The sequence below is a fragment of the Indicator indicator genome, chromosome 18, assembly GCF_027791375.1.
Source record: "Indicator indicator isolate 239-I01 chromosome 18, UM_Iind_1.1, whole genome shotgun sequence".
Classification (NCBI taxonomy): Eukaryota; Metazoa; Chordata; class Aves; order Piciformes; family Indicatoridae; genus Indicator; species Indicator indicator.
This window is the reverse complement of record NC_072027.1, coordinates 1,501,662-1,523,067: the sequence shown is the minus strand read 5'-3', so window position 1 is coordinate 1,523,067 and position 21,406 is coordinate 1,501,662. Positions and strand designations below refer to the sequence as shown.

General features: G+C 43.3%; 1 protein-coding gene across 1 annotated transcript in view; it reads right to left on the bottom strand.

Moving 5' to 3' along the window:
* The window catches only part of SPOCK1 (SPARC (osteonectin), cwcv and kazal like domains proteoglycan 1), a 313,109-nt gene extending 294,388 nt beyond the window's left edge, over nt 1–18,721 (bottom strand). Inside the window, exon 1 of the mRNA XM_054389068.1 lies at nt 18,554–18,721. Coding sequence (XP_054245043.1) covers nt 18,554–18,721 — 168 coding nt within the window. The remainder of the gene's footprint in view (nt 1–18,553) is intronic.
* Nucleotides 18,722–21,406: the final 2,685 nt, after the last annotated feature.

Genomic DNA, 21,406 nt, shown 5'->3' with positions numbered 1-21,406 from the left:
TACAAGCCTGGTAGAAAGGTTTTGGTGAGCTCAGGAATGGTAAGCAGGCAACGTCTACCACTGCTGTGGACATATGTAAAGGAGGTGGGAGGAGGAAAGCTGTATGATCCCAGCAGGGTGCAAAAGTTCCACAGGCTCAGTTCACTTCCTTTGCCTTCCTAGAAAGCTCAGGGAGGCAGTGGTTCCCCTAGATCAGGAATTTGCTCTATGAAGAGTGTTTTGAAACAAAAGTGAGCAACAACTTGCATTCTTCCTTCTCCTAGAGGAATACTCCCTAGGCAGCAAATGAAAATTTGCTTTGCACAATTCCTTTTTATTTTCTTTCCTGTCATTCCCCCAGATTGTTAACAATAAAGTGGCTACTCCCTGTCGATGGATTTCATGTGGGTTTCTATAACATCATATCATGTTATTTTTCATGTTCTACTGCTGAGCAGAGTAACTTAATGACCCTTTTAAGATGAACAAGTCAGGTCTCCAACTCTCAGCACCATCTCGCCTTATGTCACCTGTGCTTCCTCAATGTATTCACAGCCAGTCATTAAACAGTGCTCAGTACTGCTCTGCTGCCAGCAGTACTGGGAGCATGGCTTGGGTGGTCTTCACTTCTTGTCTAGTTTTTTGCACAATCACCTTTGTGCAAGCTATAGTCTAACCTGAAGGGGACAATTCTGCAGCCCAGCAGGCAGTGCTAAGCCCTGTCATTACATGGCACACCACGTAATTCTTCAGCCTTTCATGGCAGTTGAAGTTGCAAGTAGCACAGCTGCAGAGGCTCCAGATGCTGGGTGAGAAGTCATTTTGCCTTGCTTATTCCATCTCAGTAAGTAAGAAGCATCTGCCCATGAAGCCATGAACATGCAACTGAGAGCCCCTGATACAGTGTTCAGGAATCACTGTGAGAAAAGGCATCTTAAAAATTCACTGAGACAGCTTCCAAGATGAGGGAGAGAGCAGAACTCTTCTAGGAAAAATTCCTGTGACTCATGCATGAGCCTGTTGGCTCAAGTGGCTGTAGTAAACCAAGCTTCTAAAAACTCCTGGTCAAGGAAGTGTTTCTGACCAAAGCCTGAAACAGGTCAGGCTGACTTCTATTGTGAGCAACTGCTTTTATAGCCCTTGGAGCTGAACACTAGGATGACTAGCATGCTGTTACCTGAGAATGTGATGGTTGCAATTGAAAATACTTCATTCAACACTAAACTGAAAACACTTCTGATAACTCAGAAAAGGTTATGCCTGAACCTGAACTGGTTTTATGAGGTCTACAAGAGGAAAGGGAAAGTAGACAGGGCCCAGAAGTCACTCTGCCAGTGCCATTCTTTCAACAAACTTAGTTGAAGTTGGTTTCTAGTCTGAGCAAAAGACTCTTAACAAGAGCAGCAGCATACTGACAGAGCACAGAGACTGTCAACAAGAGGCCCCATAGGGACATGGATGTTTTAATTCAGTTCTACTACTGATCACATCACTTTGTGACAAAGATTAATGATTTGTTAATTATAAAATTTGGATTGGTCAGCAGCCCTTGTGCAAAGAGGAGAGTCCCCAGTGAGCTAGCTTCTGCATGGTCAAACTCATAGGGGTGCTCCCACCCCAGCAAGTGTAAGATCTAAATGCAGTCAAGAACTAAAAACCATGTCCACTGAACTGAATATGCACAAACAACTAACTCACTCTTGCCCATGAGGAAAATGGTGCAGCCAAAAACTTCCATTTTCACTGGAAAATTTTGGAGTCAGTTTAATGTGAATACTGGAGATAAAGACATCTAGGCAAACACAAAGAGATATGTTTATTGTGTGAATCACTTATGGTGAGGAGACACAGGGAGCTTCTGATGGGAAAAGAAAACACAGTTCACAGCATATTTAAATTTCTATTTCAGCATATGCAGGAAAATAGGAGCCATCAAAGATCATTTCAGTGGCTATTACAGCTACTGCCCAAAACATTCCATGCACAGAGGGAATTGCACCACTATTCACAGAAATATTTTATGTCTGAACCCATAGAATTTGCAGAGAGCAAGAGTGATACAAAATAGTTTCACACAGACTAAGAGAATATTCAATTCCCTGTGACTTGAGGGTAAATACAGGTCATCTCTCAGAGATAAACATCACCACATGGGTTCATTTACCTTAAAAAAAAAAAAGCCACAGAAAAAAGAAAATGTGATCTTGACTAGGTTAGAGAGTTGCAATAATCCATCCAGCTCCTTTGAGACAGAGAATACTACCATATTTTTACTTTATTGATGAAAAGCATATTTAGAGTATTTTTCTCTTTAGCAACCTTCTGTTCTCCTCCTTGCTCTGCCTCTCCATAAAATCCAGGATTTTTAAGTTTGGAGAATGGAATCATGCAACTAATCAATCAACCTTTAGACTGAGATCTCATCATTCTGAGTGTTACCTCACACAAATATCTCAGTGATTGTGCCTGCAGGGCTACCACTGCTCTCTAAAAAGATTACATGGGCCACAAGAAACCACTTTGTTTTGCCCTCTGGCTTTCTATGTGAAACAAGTGCATGGTGAAATGCTGACAAAAGCCTCTCATGTTTTCCAGCTTTGAAAAACTGCAGCACAATGCTAATGTTGGAAGCACAAGAGCAAAACATTACAGGCTTTTTTTTGTTGTTGTTGTTGTTTGGTTTGTTATTCTTTCTTTAAATAAGCTGCAGTACAATATACAGCAAAAACTGAGCAGAGAACAGAATTGTTCCCTTCTGTGCAGATATAAGGACATGGGAAAGGAGGAATCCTGCAGACATTGTTATATTTACCCTATATATGAACACAAACATGATAGGTTTCAGCTGTGAGGACAGTAATGGTTGAAAGTCATCTTCGTGCAGCACAAGACACTGGTATCCAGGAGATGTTCAGATGTTACACACTGAATCACACCATAAAATTATTTTCCTACTTTTCTCCTGCACCACTGTGTTACAGCACGATCCAAGGGAACAGAGCAACCCACTTCCCAAATAAGCTTGCAGAAGCACATGATTGCTCAGTGGATCCTCTGTTTTAAACCAAGCTTTTGCCATCTGTTCCTCTGCTAATTATGAATGCTACAGAAACCCACAACTACACTGCAAGGAAAAAAGTGATTAAATCACAAATATCCTTTCCACAATGCTTCTCTGTTGTTTATTTCAAATTAAAAGCAATGACACCTGCCACACAATGCACAAGTCACACAGTAGGAAGACCACACAAAAGCAGATGTTTAGAGCTTCTCATCTGGCAGTAAGGCACTGGTGAAGGCTTGGAATCCAAACTGTATTGTGATAATGTTCACAACTGTGCCCTGCATCAGGCATGTTTAACCAGGGCTCACCAGGAGCTTTGCTCACAACACCACTTGCTGCTCACAGACACAGTTAAGCAGGGCTCACCAGGAGCTTTGCTCACATAGGTCAGGGTGATGCAGGAGACTGAGCAACAGCTAGTTAACTTTTCAGTTCTCTCAATCTCTTCTTTCTCTCCTCTCTCTCTCTAAACCTGACAGCATCATCAGTCTACTACTTGGAAATTGTCTCTCATGAAGCAGATGATGTTTGTCCTTAGCCATCTCCTTCCATTCTGTCTGTTCATCGGTAGTGTCAACACTACCTAGGGACTGTTCATTAAATCAGTACCTAGGAACCCACACAGACATGTCTTGTTCTTCAGTTCCTCTTTATGCCAGGGGTTTGCCATGAGGACAGATCTCTGGGCTCCAGAAAAGATTGTTCCAACCATAATTTCTCACCTAATGGAGTGTGTCTCCATCTCAGCCATGACTCCCCTCCTCTAGCATTCATTTGCCTGTGACACAGATTGTATGTTTTGGGGTTTTTTTTGGTTGGTTGGTTGGGTTTTGTTGTTGTTGTTTAGATTTGGGTTGGTTTAATTTTTTTTGGTTGGTTGGTTTGTTGTGTTTTGGTGTGTGTGTTTGTTTCTCCATTTGTTTGCATCTGTGGTTTCCCTTTAAGGAACAACTGAGGAGAACATATTTATTCTATCACTGCACTCTCAGTAACTCTTAATTTCAGGAAGCTTCAGCTTTAAAATTAGCCATGCCCCAAGGCTTCAGCTGAGCATCTTATTTTATATCCACACATCTCCTAACTGAGTTCAAATGTTCTAGACAATCTTGTATCATGCTCGATGAACACATCAATGCACTATCCCTGATACATCAGTAACAGCTGTGCAATGATGGAGGCAGGTTTCAAAACTGCTTCCTTCATTGATAATGAAAACTAAAACTAAACTGAGCACATGCCACTTCTGTCTCTGTTTGCCTATTGCCCTGCTGTAATGGACTGTTGTTCACTCTTGATTACACAGGGCCATATTCTGCCATTAAACCATGGATGAGTATCTTGACAGCAACTAAAGCTAAGGCTCTGTGGTTACTTAAAAAAGCAATGAGAGCAGAATATGGCCCATAAGAAGTTGCTTGAGCTTTGTTTACATCCAGAGACAAGATCATTTATGACAGCAGACATGGCTTTATAGGTGGAAGTTTCAATATATGTTTAAATGGTTCTAAATTTGTTTATATTATCTTTTTATGTAAGTTCAAAAATTGGCCATTTATGCCCACTAAAGTTTCCTGTACCTGTGTTCAGTCTTTTGTTTTACAGGGCATGGCACCTGGAGAGGAAATGCTTCCTCAATCTCTTAACAGCACAGTCTCTGGGGGAAAAAAGACTACCTCTCATCTCAGGTTCTGAAAGTTCATTACAAGTCACAAAAATCTTTGCTCTGCCCATCATTTTAGTGTTTATTAATGCATAAGAGACAAAGCATCCCTTCAGGAGAGGAGCCAAAGGCTTTATAGAAAGAAAAGGAGATTAGATAGAAAAATAGACATTTGTGTCACATAAGGATCATCATTTCAATCCATCATGCTTCATGGTCCAAAGAAAACAAACCATTACACATCTTGTTATAAACAACTTAACTTTGTCATATAAGCATGAAGAGACTTTAATAAATCTATGGCTACTGATCTGAATTACTATATCCTTCCTTAGGAGCAAATAGATCTGGTTAACCAGTTTCCCTCCTCCTGCAGTCCTGCAGCTATCTGCATAACTGACTGTGCAACATTTTCCAGTTTATATTTAGTCTAATTAAATGTGACATGATTTCTCTTTGGATGCTGTCGTCCTGAATGAACCATAATGTGGAGATTCATGGTTGTGCCTGAGGAATGTGGCAAACAATTCTGTATTTAAATCATTAATTAGCCTGTGCGCATAGATATCTTTATGGAATGAGACACTCCTGAGTTCTTTTATGTGAAACAAGTCCTTTTTTAGCCATATGAAAGAAGTTCTAAAAAGACCAGTGGATTTAAAACATTCTGAGAGTCAGCAGTTTCACCAGATGTAGATTAACATTAAAATAACACAAGATACAGGAAATCTGCTTTGCCTGATATCTCTGCTTTAACAGGAAATACCTGCTCCCCCTCCAGCATGATACCAAACTAGGGGTGTACTCACCTAGCATTAAATAAAGGAATAAATAATGTCTAGCTAGAATAAAAAAAGATGGGTTACCTTGGCTTCACTACAGGAAAAAAATGACCAAAATTTATCCCTTACATACCCAAGTGAAGCTTACATTATCAAACACAAAATGAATCTGATGCAGTAAACACTGCTGTGAGGTACTGCAGGGATCTCCAGAGCGAGCACACAGACCTGCTAAGTTTTGGCTTTCTGCATTCCAGCACAGCATCTAGCTCAGCAGAAGAGCACCATCCTGGGATTCACATGAGATACATTTTGCTGTTAAATCTGGCATTAGCTTCTTGAATAACTCTGAACTAGCTTTACGCTCTGCTTCCAAACCTGTCTAATCTGGTTGTCCATTTCCCCATGCCTAACCACACTGGGGCAGTGGTCTGAGCCATAGCACAGAACAGCCCAAAGAGCTCAGGGTCTCCTTCCCCTACCCTGTGTGGCTTAAGTTCAGCTCCATACTGGTGCTGGAAGACTAATGGAGTTGTCCTAGAAATGTGTTGGAAACACAGCAGACTCCTGCTGTCACACAAGAAACAACAGACATTTCTTGAGTCTTTAAAAAGGATTTTTAATATTTACCAAATGGAACCAGATCCTACCAAGAAGTGCAACATTTCTAGCACACACAGAAACACTACTCTAAAAACAATGTTTTCCACTCACTTCCTTGAACAAGCAACTCCAACTTATTGCTTCATACTCTTGCAATTACAATTCTCAGCCTCTTTTCCATTCCATCCTCTACAATTGAAGCCTCACCCCCAGCCCAACTCTAGTGACTACATCTGCCTCTACCACTCTAACCTCAATCTCCTGTTCAGGTTGAAGCGGTCTAACTGCTGCAACTTAAAGAGAAAGGCAGAGAAGACAATGTGTAAATACTAGAAGGCAATGCTGAAATAAACTTCTGAAGAGCAAATGGAACTCAGGGAAGGAAGGGCAAAGAGAGATGTACAGGCTAAGGAGCACATAAAAGCTATTCACAGAATGTGCTATGAAGTTTCAAATGAATTAGTACACAGAGTGGAATTCCCTGATTAGCCAGTTTCAAAATAGCCTGCACAAGCAGACCAGTGTCTGTCAATCTCAGAGTTAGTCAGGATTCAACTCTAAGCAGTGATAGAGCGAACACCTTTTTGAAACTCAGTCTGAACAGAGTTACTCTAACAGTCATTTTTAATAAAGTATTTTCCTACTTGCTCAGGAGAAAGCAATCAGTGAAGTGGATTTATGACACTAAGTTCATTAAGAGGACAGCTAAGATCACAGAATTAATTGATGCCTCCTTGTACCTATCTAATGCGAATGATTTTCTGTTACTGTGGATTACAAACCACGCCACAGAAGTGACAGATAAAGACCAATCTACTCCCTGCCAAAACCTCTCCTCAGTAGCTTAGCAATTTATCTGTAAACTGAATTTTGAATCATATCTCATCCTTGAAACTCATTAGACACTGGATGTTCAGTCCAAATGCATAATTCAGTTTTAGCTGCCAACTTGCAATAGCAAATATACCAATGATAACTCCTGGAGATCTCTACTTGATGACAGATTATTAATGTGGATTTAAGACTTCGGAGATTCACTGGGTAAAGCTGAAACAGAGCAAAGTGTTGGGAGTACAGAAATTCACACTGGGGGCAGCAGTACTACCTTAACTTTGCTCTGTTTCAACTCCACGTTCTTGGTTTGCTTGGAATCTATAAAATGTGGAGGGCTTTAAACTAGGTCTGAAGGGGGTGGGTGAGGAAACCAGTCTCCCTGGAGAGGAGGGAGGACCACATAAACTGGTGAAATCAGCAGCCCAGCTGAAGTGCATGTACACCAATGCACGCAGTATGGGCAACAAACAAGAGGAACTGGAACTCTTGGTTCACCAGGAGAACTATGATGTAGTTGCCATTACAGAAACATGGTGGGACGATTCTCACAATTGGAGTACTGCACTGGGGGGTTATAAGCTCTTTAGGAGAGACAGGCAAGGGAGAAGAGGAGGAGGGGTGGCCCTGTATATTAGGGAATCCTTTGATGCCTCAGAACTCGAGGTTGCAGATGAAAGGATTGAATGCTTGTGGGTTAAAATCAGAGGGAGGCCACACAAAACTGACATCCTGGTTGGAGTCTGTTATAGACCACCCAACCAGGATGAGGAGGCCGATGAGATATTCTATAAGCAGCTGGAAGCTGTCTCAAGATCATCAGACCTTGTCCTTGTGGGGGACTTTAACCTACCAGACATCTGCTGGGAACTTAATTCAGCAGAGAGGAGACAGTCCAGAAGGTTCCTAGAGTGCATGGATGACAACTTCCTGATGCAGCTCTTAGGTGAACCTACCAGGGGTAAGGACTCTGCTTGATCTGCTGTTCTCAAATAGAGAAGGGCTGGTGGGAGATGTGATGGTCGGAGGCTGTCTAGGGTGCAGCGACCATGAGATAGTGGAGTTTTCAATATGCAGGGAGATAGGGAGGAGCAGTAACAGAACCCTCACTTTGGACTTTCGGAGGGCAAACTTCAGGTTGTTCAGGCAACTTATTCGGAAAGTTCCCTGGGTAACAGCCCTTAAGAACAAAGGGGTCCAGGATGGTTGGACCTACTTCCAACAGGAGCTCCTAAAGGCACAGGAACTGGCAGTTCCCACATGCTGTAAGACGAGCCGGCGGGGAAGACGACCGGCCTGGATGAGCAAGCAGCTCCTGAAGGATTTAAGGGAAAAAAAAGAGGGTTTATTGCCTTTGGAAAGGGGGTAGGCAACTAGTGATATGTTTAAGGATGTTGTTAGATCATGTAGAAGAAAAATTAGAGAGGCAAAAGCACAGTTAGAAATTAAACTGGCCACTTCCGTGAAGGACAACAAAAAGCATTTTTATAAATATATTAATGCTAAAAAGAGGGGCAAGAGGAGCCTCCACTCTTTACTGGACGTGGAGGGTAACATTGTAACTAAGGATGAGGAGAAGGCTGAGATTCTAAATACCTTCTTTGCCTCCATTTTCAACAGTAAGGCAGGAGGACTTCAGGATAACTGGCCTCCTGAGCTGGTTGATGGGGTCAAGGAGCAGTGTTGTACTCCTGAAATCCATGTGGAATTAGTTCGAGACTTGTTGAGTCACTTGGATATTCACAAGTCCATGGGACCTGATGGGATTCATCCTAGGGTGCTGAAAGAGCTGGCAGATGAGCTGGCCAAGCCTCTCTCCATCATTTTCCACCAGTCCTGGCTCACTGGAGAGGTCCCAGAAGACTGGAAACTGGCCAGTGTGACACCCATCCACAAGAAGGGATGGACAGAAGAACCTGGGAACTACAGGCCTGTCAGCCTGACCTCAGTGCCAGGGAAAATCATGGAGCAGATTGTCTTGGGGGCAATCACTGTGCACCTGAAGGATGGCCAAGGAATCAGGCCCAGCCAACATGGATTTAGGAAGGGCAGGTCCTGCCTCACCAACCTGATCTCCTTCTATGCTCAGGTGACCATCCTGGTGGACGTGGGAAAGGCTGTGGATGTAGTCTACCTGGACTTCAGCAAGGCCTTTGACACTGTCCCCCACAGCAAACTCCTGGCCAAACTGGCAGCCTGTGGCTTGGACAGCAGCACTCTGCGCTGGGTTAGGAACTGGCTGGAGGGCCGAGCCCAGAGAGTGGTGGTGAATGGTGCCACATCCAGCTGGCAGCCTGTCACTAGTGGTGTCCCCCAGGGATCAGTGCAGAGCCCCATCCTGTTCAATATCTTTATTGATGATCTGGATGAGGGGATTGAGTCCATCATCAGTAAATTTGCAGATGACACCAAGCTGGGAGCAGGTGTTGATCTGTTAGAAGGTAGAAGGGCTCTGCAGAGGGACCTTGCCAGGCTGGACAGGTGGGCAGAGTCCAACAGGATGGCATTCAACAAGTCCAAGTGCCAGGTGCTGCACTTTGGCCACAACAACCCCATGCAGAGCTACAGGCTGGGGTCAGAGTGGCTGGAGAGCAGCCAGGTGGAAAGGGACCTGGGGGTACTGGTTGACAGCAGCTGAACATGAGCCAGCAGTGTGCCCAGGTGGCCAAGAGAGCCAATGGCATCCTGGCCTGCATCAGGCATGGTGTGGCCAGCAGGAGCAGGGAGGTCATTGTACCCCTGTACACAGCACTGGTTAGGCCACACCTTGAGTCCTGTGTCCAGTTCTGGGCCCCTCAGTTTAGGAAAGATGTTGAATTGCTGGAGCATGTCCAGAGAAGGGCAACGAGGCTGGGGAGAGGCCTTGAGCACAAGCCCTATGAGGAGAGGCTGAGGGAGCTGGGACTGTTTAGCCTGGAGAAGAGAAGGCTCAGGGGAGACCTCATTGCTGTCTACAACTACCTGAAGGGAGGTTGTAGCCAGGAGGGGTTTGGTCTCTTCTCCCAGGCAACCAGCACCAGAACAAGAGGACACAGTCACAAGCTGCACCAGGGGAGGTTTAGGCTGGAGGTGAGGAGAAAGTTCTTCACAGAGAGAGTGGTTGGCCATTGGAATGGGCTGCCCAGGGAGGTGGTGGAGTCACCATCCCTGGAGGTGTTCAAGAGGGGACTGGACGTGGCACTTGGTGCCATGGTTTAGATAGGCATGAGGTGTAGGGTGACAGGTTGGACTCGATGATCTTTGAGGTCTCTTCCAGCCTTCTTGATTCTATGATTCTATGTGTACTTTGTAGACTGCAGATATTTGATTCTCAGATAGGCTGATTCTTCCAGGGACTTTGAGGGAGCTGCTTCTATTTATGCTAGCAAGGCACCTGATCTTTCAGCCTTTTTCAATCACACAATGTCCTCCAAAACGCAAAAAACTTTTTAATCTAACTGGTCTTTCATGTAAAGTTGTTTTTTGTCTAAGAGAACAGGAAGATGAGGAGTATGAAAAATCAAACTCAGGCCTCACTTGAGTCTTTAAGACTTCAACACAACCAAGACTTCACTACAGCTCTTTTGGACAAATCTCATTTTTGGTTACACAAGGAAACAGATAATCAAACTGCCCTTGAATAAGTGGATTTTATTGAAAAGATATTTCATATCCTAGATGTAATATTTGATCTCCATTTCATTTGAGAAGCCCTGCCTCTGGCAAAAGCAGCTCAGCTGCCCCAGCCCAAATTCAGCTAGGCTCCTATTTTATCCTCAAAAGGTGCACCCAATGTTAAAGAGACACTGACTGAAATTACACATTTCTAGCTTCCTGGTTAAAGGCATAAAGACAGAGTAAACACTTAAATTATCTGAGACAAAAAAGGCAATAATCTCCCTGGTGCTCAAAACATGGTATCATAACTAAGCTTTAACCTTTGGCACTTGAGAATAATAAGCCTCATTTTCTCAACCCTAATCCTTGTCAATTTCCCCAAAATAAAACTGTCATTACTTACCCATGGATAGCTGGGCAAATAACAACTGATAGCAGCTGTTACAGACATCCCAACTCACCCTTCCATGACTGTTTCCAATCCACCCATTTTGTATTGTGCTTGACAGGACACACAGATCATTTGTGTGGAGATTCTCCCCCTCTTTTCTCCTTTTACAAGAGTGAGCTTTGAGAAACAACCAAAACCTATCCCACAACTGTATACCAGGCTTTGATTTGTTGTTTTCAGTGCACTGCCACCTCCCAGAAGGTGCTAACATCACAATACACCTAAACTGCCTCTTATGCTTTTTCATTCATTTTTAACCTCAGGCTCGGCAAGAAACAAAAGATTTCTCTGCTATCCTTACAAAGGTGCAATGCTCCGCACATCATTTCCTATAGCTCCCACTGCAACTCTTAAAGCATCCAGCCTACATCCAGAAATCACCTCCCAAGAATCTGACAAAACCACTGCTTAAATTTGTGATCAAAGTGGATCCCTGAGGAAAAGAAATCCTATAATACTGAGGGAGGAGGAAGCAGTAGAACACAAGAATGGTTACTCTAAAAACCTTTAAAACATATTAGGGAAAACTTCAAATCTAGAGAATTTGATAGCAGGGATATGATTTATGAGTGCAGTGTTCAGAACACTTCTGTTTTAAGGAAGCTATTCAAGTTATAATTTGAACCTTACAACACAGAAACCAGCACTCTAGTTTTCTACTGACCTATTTAGCTTTGGAGTCTTAGGTAATTCCTTGGGAAGCTGGATAAGTGTCAGTTAATTACAAAAAGCTGGGTCTCTGCACCTTCCAAGTTAATTATTCTGACATAAATGCCATTATTTTTCCCTTTGTCCACTGCAGAAGGAAAGTCACTTGTAGTGAGCATACCTCTGAAGCTGATTATGAATTACCTTTGCACAGATTCAGTCTCATCTTTTGCTGTTCTTTTAAACTTCATGCAGCTTTGGCAAGTACATCTCAGCTGTATTTTCATCACATTTATATTCCAGCCTTGTCCCTCTGTTGAGTAAGAGCTGCCCTAAGAGACAACCTATGCCAAGAGTGTCTGGGTAGACTCATAAATCATATTTCAACTCTATTGCACTTCACTCCAGATCCACTAGAATCCATGCACACATCATTCACCTTCAATTAAATCTCAAGGTGAGGTGAGCTTGGAATGATGATCTCCTGGGAAGCAAGCCTGAGGTGCCTGTGTCCCATCACATAACCCACTCACTTTATGGATTGGGTACATCCACTCCCCAGCTAGGAGGCATTCCTCAAATGTACTGTAACCTTCCTTATGAGTGTCTTCTTTACTGCATAAGCAGCAGGGCTTGAGTGGTTTTGCAGTAATATATGTTTTGAAGGAAAGGAATATATATTTCACAGGAAAAGGGGCAATGGGCACAAACTAGAACACAGGAACTGCACCTAAATAGAAGGGAAAAGTTCATTCCTGTGAGGGTGTTGGAGCCCTAGAGCAGGCTGCCCCAGAGAGGTTGTGGGGACATTGTGATCTTGGGCAGCCTGCTGTGGGTGCCCTGCTTTAGCAGGGGGCTGGACTAGGTGATCTCCAGAGGTCTCTTCCAACCCCCCACCATTCTGTGGCTTTGTGAATGTACTGATCACTGAATCATAAAAACACTTGTGCTTGCATGTGAGGAGAAAATAAAGCAGAAAACGTGATGCTTTGGTAGTAAAATGCTGCCAGAAAAAGATTTCATTCTGCCTGTAGAGCTAAATACAACACATAAAAGGAAATGCCATCTCAAACTAAGTAGCTTCCCCTGAGCATCTCATGCAGACTCTTGAAACTGGCCAAACCCTTGGCATTGAGATCACACTGAAGACAAGTATCTGCTAGGGAAGAACCCGGACTACACCAACAACTCTCAGCTCAAAAATCCCAAAGAATCTTTGGGTATCACAGATCAGGTTCCACCACACTAGCTGTTGTATGGATAGGGAGCAAGACAGCCATCTGCAAAGGACTAAAACCTTCATGAACAGGCATATGTGGCCCCTAGAATCCCAAAATCCAGGTCTTTGATCACAGTTCAATAGATCATACTCTTTTCTATTTACATATGAGCTACACTCTGAAACTGAAGTGCTCATTAAGATAAACTCTCAAAACATAATTGTGGGTGGAGTACTAACATTATTCCTAAATTCAGGAAGACCCCTATTTTTGTCACCAACTTTCTTTGTTTCAGCTTCACCCAAGGTAGCTTTTGTTGTCCTTTCTCAATAACCACTCTGAAGCAAATCCACTTTTGCACCACAAACCGTGTGAACAAACTAATAGGATATTATTTTAAAAGAGGCTCTTTCCCTCTGCAATGCTGGAAGACCTTTGGCTCATCAACTCCAGAAAAAAAAAAAATTGCCCTTCTTGACTTTCAGTGATCAAAAGTATTCACAATAAATATTCAGAACTGAGTACTCTTTCCTACACATAATACAATTTTATTTCAACAGAACCAGAAATCTTTCATTTTCTGCATTCCTACAATATATTTGCTCTCCTCAAGTAGTATTATTTCTGTTACTTAGAATAACTCTGCAAATCAATAAAAGCACATGGGTTTTCCCTCTCATCTATTTCAAGCTGAGCTGCCAGGACCCAGAGTAAAATCATGTTAACTCTCAATTCCATGACCTTCTACTTTGTACTTTTAAATTTCATTTCATTTCTATTACTTGAGTTCCCAAAGTCTTCTGCTTCTGCCTGTTTGGTATTCCAGTCCTTCTCACTATTGGTCCTGTTTTCCAACTCTCTGCTACCAAGTTTCACTACCACACTTCTCATTTTGGGCTAAACAAATCAGAGAAAGAGAAATGCAACAAGGGGAAAAGCAGAGCCAACTCCAAGTCCAACAATCCATCAGTAGCAAAGCTGGAACGATACAGGTCCCCCAATTCCTACCTTTCTCACCTAACACTGCACTTCTGACCAGGTGTGAGGAGGAACTCACAGGCTTAGAAAGGTAGCAAAATTGTCTCTTCAGTGATCATATTAGGGAACAGCAGTCTATGACCCACCTGGGAAATCTAGTATCTAATCTAACCTGCTTACATATAACTATTGTATATACACTACTCACATACAACTCTTCATGCTGCTGATAGTTATATGGAACTATTTATCCACAGTGAGTCTGAGAAATGTATACCCACAGATGATGACATTTCATGCCTTGCTTCTTAGGCATGCACAGTCTTAAAGAATCTCCAGGCATATAATGCATGGGGTTTTAACATGATAGCCTGAACTGAAACTCCATAAGCAATGAAATCTAGAGAAACAGCTTAGTTAATGCTCAGAACGTGGTCTGGCAGCCTGCCATGCATAAATATGCACCAAAACTAGAGTTCATGCCAAGATTCTTAGCTTTCAGCCTCATAGAAATTCCTTGTATGGTTTATTCTAGATCCAATAAGTTCATTTAACTTTTTTCTTCCTTTTTGCAGTTTAATCCATAGCTAGTTGAACTTATTACCTTTTTATATATAAGCATTAATAATGCAAGAGACATAACTCCAAGTAATAAAATTAGTCTGTCCATATAATTTTGATTAAAGACAAGCCTGACACAAAGAGGACACGTGTTCCCTATGCCTTCTGTGCCCGGTCTGGCTGCACACAGTGAGCTGCTGCAGTGTGACCCATTCCAGAAACAGGGGCTATCCACATAGCAAATGCTTTCAAAGACTCACCACCATTCACTTCTTCACTTGGGGGGGGTCAGATTTGCACTCAAGCTCCTCTTAAACCAAAGGATCTCCCTCGATAGATTTGATCGAAAGATGGAGGCCTTAACATTTGTGTTCATACAATCAAAAAGGTCTAATTTGACTCTCATATCCCTGATGTTTTTCCAAGCCTCAGACCTGTAGACCAGAAACAGCTGCAGTACCATCCTACTGACTACAGCTTACTTTCTCTTTTCTTTTTCTAGGAATAATTGCATTGATTTAGTTCTTGTTTTTTACGTGCTTACTAAACTGGACCTAGTCAGTTACTTAAGTACCTATCAAGCCCCATTCAATATATGGATTAGATGAATAATAAATTCCATATCACCACAGATCCTGAGCTCTGTCCTTTCTTTTTCACAGCTTCAATACAGTTGTGAGGAAGAGAAATACTATTATTCCCAGCTATAAAATAGGACTTGAGACTGAGTTAAGGGTTTGTCATAGGTCACATAGAAAGCTTATGACAGACAAGGAAAAAGGAGTGGAAGACATACAAGAATATCAAGATTGATTGTAAAGAAATATTATTAATGCATCAGACATTACACCATTATGGATACTGGACAGCTGGACTATGTACCAGATTTTCCCCAGCATGTGCTTCAGAGCAGCTCACTCACTCTGGTCTCACTGTTCACTTCTAGGCTCTGCTTCTTTCTAAAAACAGAGCGTTTGAGTATTTTACAAATTGTGTTCAAATCATGTGAAACGATTGCATTGTGAAGTATTGTTTTAAGCAGGTCCCCCGGGGCCTTTTGAAGATGTTGACAGATGATCATTTCACACTATTGTATTCAGTCAGACTTCGGAATTGAGCATGATTATGTGGCTGTAATGCAGACTTTCAATGAGGTGCACTTCTCTGCTCTCTTTTCACAGAAGAGTAATGACCGCTGGGCCATTAAGTGCAACCACCATGTGGTCTTGGCCCGAAAGAAATATGGGTCATGCTAAAAAAAAGATCAATAGCTGTCTTCTCAAATCAGGCCATATTGGACTATAGCTCAATAAGGCTGACCAGCCAATTGATTTTGAAAAAGAATAACTGGAAAACTTGAAAGAAGCCCAATTTAAAATTTCATATTCAATTATATATCATCTGAAAAAAACCCCAACCCAACAGTGCAATATTCTGATGGATTTATGCAGACATATTTCTAGACATGTGTGTGCAGATGTTTGTGCTGCTTGTAAAGGGTTTGAGGTTGCCACACCCAAGGCAAGCACATCTTAGCTCCACATCTGCTGTGTTTCTTCTGCTGCACATGAGGACACAAGTATGTTAATACTTGAACCATTGTATTTCCATAACATGACATCAAATTCAGAAAGCCACTACAGGTAATTACAATTACTGCAGCCTTGTTTCTCTGATTTCCTAGGGCCTTCTGCTCTGTAGTGGCTGTAGTGTCAGACTCAGGAAGTTTTTAACTGAAGCACTGCTTTTCCACTCCAGCTTTCTGTGCAGAGCCCACACTGAACGCCTCATCTGGTGATGCTGGATACACAGCTACAGCTTGGGAATGAAGGGAAGATGGGAAGACTGTTTCCCTACAATCCAACAATTTCAGTTTAAATGCTAGTTTGTGCCACACACAGCAGTTAATAACACAGTTATGCTGCACCTCACCAGGCAGGTTTTTAACAAATGTTTTAACAATTTCTGCCTGACAACACAGGCATGAAGCCAGGATCAGATTTCTTCTGAAGACACAGCTGCATGAAAGAGTCATGCTGTCTCTACTGTACCTACTACACTGGCTGCAACTCTACTTATGCATGTCATCTTCTGTGGACATAGAACTTCTAACAGAAGATGATCATGTGGTAAATCCCTGTTATCGAGAGCTTAATTATAAATGCACATTTTAGTAGTTCCTGCTAATTTCATGAATACTCCTACACTCCTTCTAACGTAATTAAATAAAATCATGAAGATGGCTGGGTAGAAAGACACCTAAACTTTGCATGAACTTTATAGTCTTTGCTTTTCCTAGGCAGAAGACTGGTTAAGAAGGCTTTTTTTGTTGTTGTTTTCTTCCCCCATTCTTCCTACAGAAGAGTGTTTTGAGGCTTTATGGGTTTGGCTGTAACTTTCAGAAAGTTAAAAAAGGCATTTTCAGTTGGGAAACCTTAAAACACGTAGAAGATGTTTGTGAAAATTACCTCATTCAGAGAGAGAAGTAATTTTCCTGACAATTGCACTTCTGATATTGGAGAAAGAGGATGGAAGCTGCAAGGATCCCAGGCTTCAAAAAAGAAAAGCTACATAACATTAAGAAAGAACTTTAAGCTCAGGAAGTTTAATTAATATACAGCCTCAATTCAGAAGAAGACTGATAAAAGATGCCCCTAGCTGTAAATCTGTCCCTTGCTATAAATCTGCCCCTAGTTAAAAGTGGGTTTGGATTAATTCTCAGTCCTCCATTCACCACTTTCAAATACTGCTGAATTCTCACATCAAATTCTACATTCCATGAATGCAGAAATTAACAAGTGAAATCCTTAACCTGCATTGCCTGTGAGACTAAACCAGGTGTTAACAAACGTTCTCTTGGAGCCTGGTAAAAAATCTATGATTCCATATTAACTGCAGAATCTTAATAAAATAGTTACTATATAAGCAAGAGGCTTTTCCAAACACCTATTATGTGAGAACTTCACCAGTCCCAGTAGGTGGATCTTATCACAGTGCCTGCACACAAACACATATTCTGACAGATCTGCTGATACCATTGTTAAGGCCATACTTTGTTGCATTGAAATTCAGAGCAGAGCAGCACAACTGCTCAGATACAGAGATGACCACAACTACAGAAGAACATAGAGAGAATAAGCTAGGCAGAGACAGGACACGTTTAACTGCAATATGTTGACTTCCTCTTTGCAAAGATACAGCATTAAGGCCACTGAGCTACTCAAAGTATCAATGTTTAACTTGTTTATATATTGTAAAACACCAGAGCTCTTAAACAACCAACCAAGCAAATTCTTATAGAACAGTAGTAGCAGAACTGCTCTTCCCTTCCCTTGAGTCACACTGCAGCTCCGGTGCACAAATTCCATGCAACCCAGAACACTTAACCTCAATGTGCCCATGATCAACATTAATATTTCCCTTATCCACCCTTGGGCAGACTGGGGTAGGGTTTTCTCTGTCTGCTCCAAGGAAGCTTTTCCAGCATATAGACAACAAAAGAAAAAGGGGCTCTGCAAAATGTTACACTTTCCATAAATGTTGCATTTCCCTTTCTCCAGTCACTGACTTAGTACATGCAATTATACCCAAACCAGGGGAATTCAAGAATTAATTTCAAGCTTAGGAAAGTGATCTGTTTTGTACACATACAGGTCATCAGACATCTTAAAGTGACCCCTATTTCCCAGACTGAAAAAAAAAACCACAACCCTGAGTCAATGCATTGCTTCCTCCAACCCTGTCTCAGCCTTAAAGATTTCCACGAGCAGAACTAACAATAAAATGTTTTCCTTTAGAACTGCAGGCAAAAGCAGCTTCCCTGCTTACCACCTTGTGGCCTGAACTGGTAAATATTCCCTTCGTACGCAAACATCGCTCCATCGTTTTATGGTTAACTAGTCTCTTAAGCAGCAGGCACAGAAACTTCAGTCAGAAGTTCCTCTCCGAAGGAAAATATGCTCTCAGTGAGAGCCGACACCGAGCCCAAGATGCCCCAATCAACGCCAGGACTGTCCGTCCAGCTTCCAACCATCTCTGAACACCCTTCAGACAAACAGCAACCGGTTGCCCAAGCTGCACCTCACTTCCACCTGCAGCTGAGAGCCGGCAGCCCTCTGTGGAAAGGATGCCACGGCCGAATGAAACAAACAAGTCCGCCGTATGCGAAGAAGTACTTACATCCCTGAATTTGTTCCAGTACTTGTCTTTATCATACTGCGAAACGGTGCTCAGCCACTTGTCGTTGTCCAAGAAATTGCCGTGATTGCCGTTACTCGTGATGATTTCAGGATGCCGGCTCTCCACTCGCAGAAAGCACCAGGCGGCGATTACCAGCACCCGCGACATCTGCAAGGAGAGGAGAAGACCGGAGTGGAGCGGAGCAGCGAAGAGCGATGCGGCCACGAGGGCGGCTTTGCCGGGCAGGGAAGTTTGAGGGGAACCCAACTTCGGGCTCGTCTCCCCTTCACGCCCCTCACCAACTTCTGGCAGCCGGGTGCGCTGAGACCCAGCCACCCACCCTCTGCCCGCCCAGCCTGAAGGGGCGGGGAGCAGCACCAATAATAATGATAAACAACCAGATCACCTGCAGCTGGGTAGAGACCAGCCAGGGGAAAAGACAACGTTACGAAAGCCCAGCGAAGCGCCCAGCGAAGCCTCCAGCGGGAGCAGCTCGCGCTGGCTCCACGAAGTTCGGTTGCCAGGGCGCAGAGGAAGCCCCTACCTCCAGGCAGCGTCGCTGGCCGGGGCTCCAAGAACCGTGCGCAACCCCTCCTCTTCCTCCTGCTGCTGTCCTTTGTGCTGCTGCCGTTGCTGGGGCGGCGGGTCGGAGAAGCCGGCAAGCCCCGCGTAGGCTCCGTCAGCGGCTCCTGGTGTATGTGTGTGCGGCGGAGGCGGGAGCGGAGGCAAGCAGGGCGGGCGCGTGCCAGCGACCGAGGTCTGGCGCCATCTACCCGCGAGCGGCGGCGGCGCGCGGCAGGGCGCGTCCGGGCGAGGGGCGAGGCACCGGCCACGAGCCCAGCAGTCGCAGTAGTTAACGATCTTTCTAACGGCCGCTCGGTGAGCTGTGGTGGAGACAATGGCGGAGCAGCGACGCAGTGGACAGCGAGAAGGGTTATCTGTGAGGACAGCTGGAGACAGCCTCTTTGGAGAGATCGGCGACGAAGTCTTCCCTGCTGCTGCACTCTTGGAATCATGCAACAGTTTGGGTTGGAACTTTCAGGATCATCGAGGCCAACGGTTAACCCAGCAGAGCCAAGCTGCCACTAAACCACGTCCCTCAGCACTGCATCTACGCAGCTTGGACATCCCTCCAGGGATGGGGACACCACCACTGCTCTTTGCAGCCAGGGCTGGACCACCATCCCTGGAGGCATTTAAAAGATGTGTGCAAAGATGTGGTGCTATGGGGCATGGCTTAGCATCAGGCTTGGTAGTGAGACAGTGGTTGGACTCAATGGTCTTAAGGGTCTTATCCAACCAAAATGATTCTATGATTTCAAGGAAAAAAAATGTTCATGTCCAGCCTACTCCTCCCCTGGCACAACTGTTCTCCAAGAGAACCATCAGCAGGGTTAATTATACTTTTTCCAGACAGACACGTTAGACATTTCTGTAGTAGCACAGATAAGGGTCACAGTTACTCATTTTTTACTGCTGTATCTGAGCACTTAACTCAGTGGACAGTTCTGTTTCTAGATCTGATTTTAAACAACAGTTTCTAAATACCATGTAACCACAAGAAAAGCTTTGGACTGAAAAAAAAAATGAACCCTGAACAATGAGGTTTTATTAATTTTAATAGGTGAGGATAACCACATGCTCACTTAAGGACCCCAGTGTTGAATGCACCCCTTGGTGCACATGGAATCCAATGAAATCTACGTGCCTGCAGAAGGGTAACACGTAACCCAATAAAAGCAACAAACAAGTTCAAACTAAAGCCTTGCAGATTTGGCTGTATATCCATATCCAAACACCTTGCTCTACCTTCCCTGCAATGTTGGACTATACTATTCTTCTGATGGTAGTTGCAGGGTAACTATTTGTCTCCAGCACCTCTCTTGGGCACAGACTTTCCTATGAAACTGTTAGTTTCAGATAAGGTTTATATAACTTCCACCAGCTTTCTCCTTTCTTACTCAGATTAAGAGTTCTCTGCAGTTTATTCTGTATGGGCCTTTTCTGTACAGACATTAAAGATCTTGCACCATCTTAAATCCTACAGTTAAGAGATTTCCCAGCAAGCTTACAGAAACCTGTTGGCATTCAGCTATAGATGGTTCCATCTCACTTGTTTGTTTCACCCCAGTCACTGCTGCATTTCAGCACCATCATACACAAACTACATTTGTCATGCACAAACCACAGACCACTGGTACGTATTTGAGGACTTCTCTGCCCAAGAACCTACATCAGTGCTTAACAGTTTTGTATTGGTACAACTTTCTTGATACCACTGGACATCAGACCACTTTAATCCTCCTTGACCCTTTCTTCAAGTCATAGATTACCAGACCAGGCTGGTACAGAGCAGCAAAACATTTTTTTTTCTTAGGGGCATGGTTTAGTGTTGACCTTTCAGTGCTGTGTTGAGGGTTGGACTGGATGGTCTCTGAGGTGTCTTCCAACCAGATATATTCAGTGAATCCTGCCCAGTGATGTATTTCAGCAGCAGTTAGTTCATCCCTGTAAAGCACTCTTGTTAGCACAGCACACCAGGCTCAGTCCTTCAGTGGTTGACTTCACTTGGTATGAAGCACGCTAATATTCTCGCCAGTCAAAGACCTTAATGGTAAATTACAGGAAAAAAATCTGTATAAACTAAGCAATTGCATTCTTACTTGTAGCATTTTTGTCAGAAATGTGTCTTCGTTTATTTAATTACTTCATAATCCCATATTCAAAACACAGCTAATCTCTCTTGATCCAGCAAAACACAGGCTTCCTGTTTAATCCTGATAACAATCTCTATCTCTCAGCAGCTGCAGCATTTCACCTCCACACTGTTTATCCTCCATGACTAGAACTGAA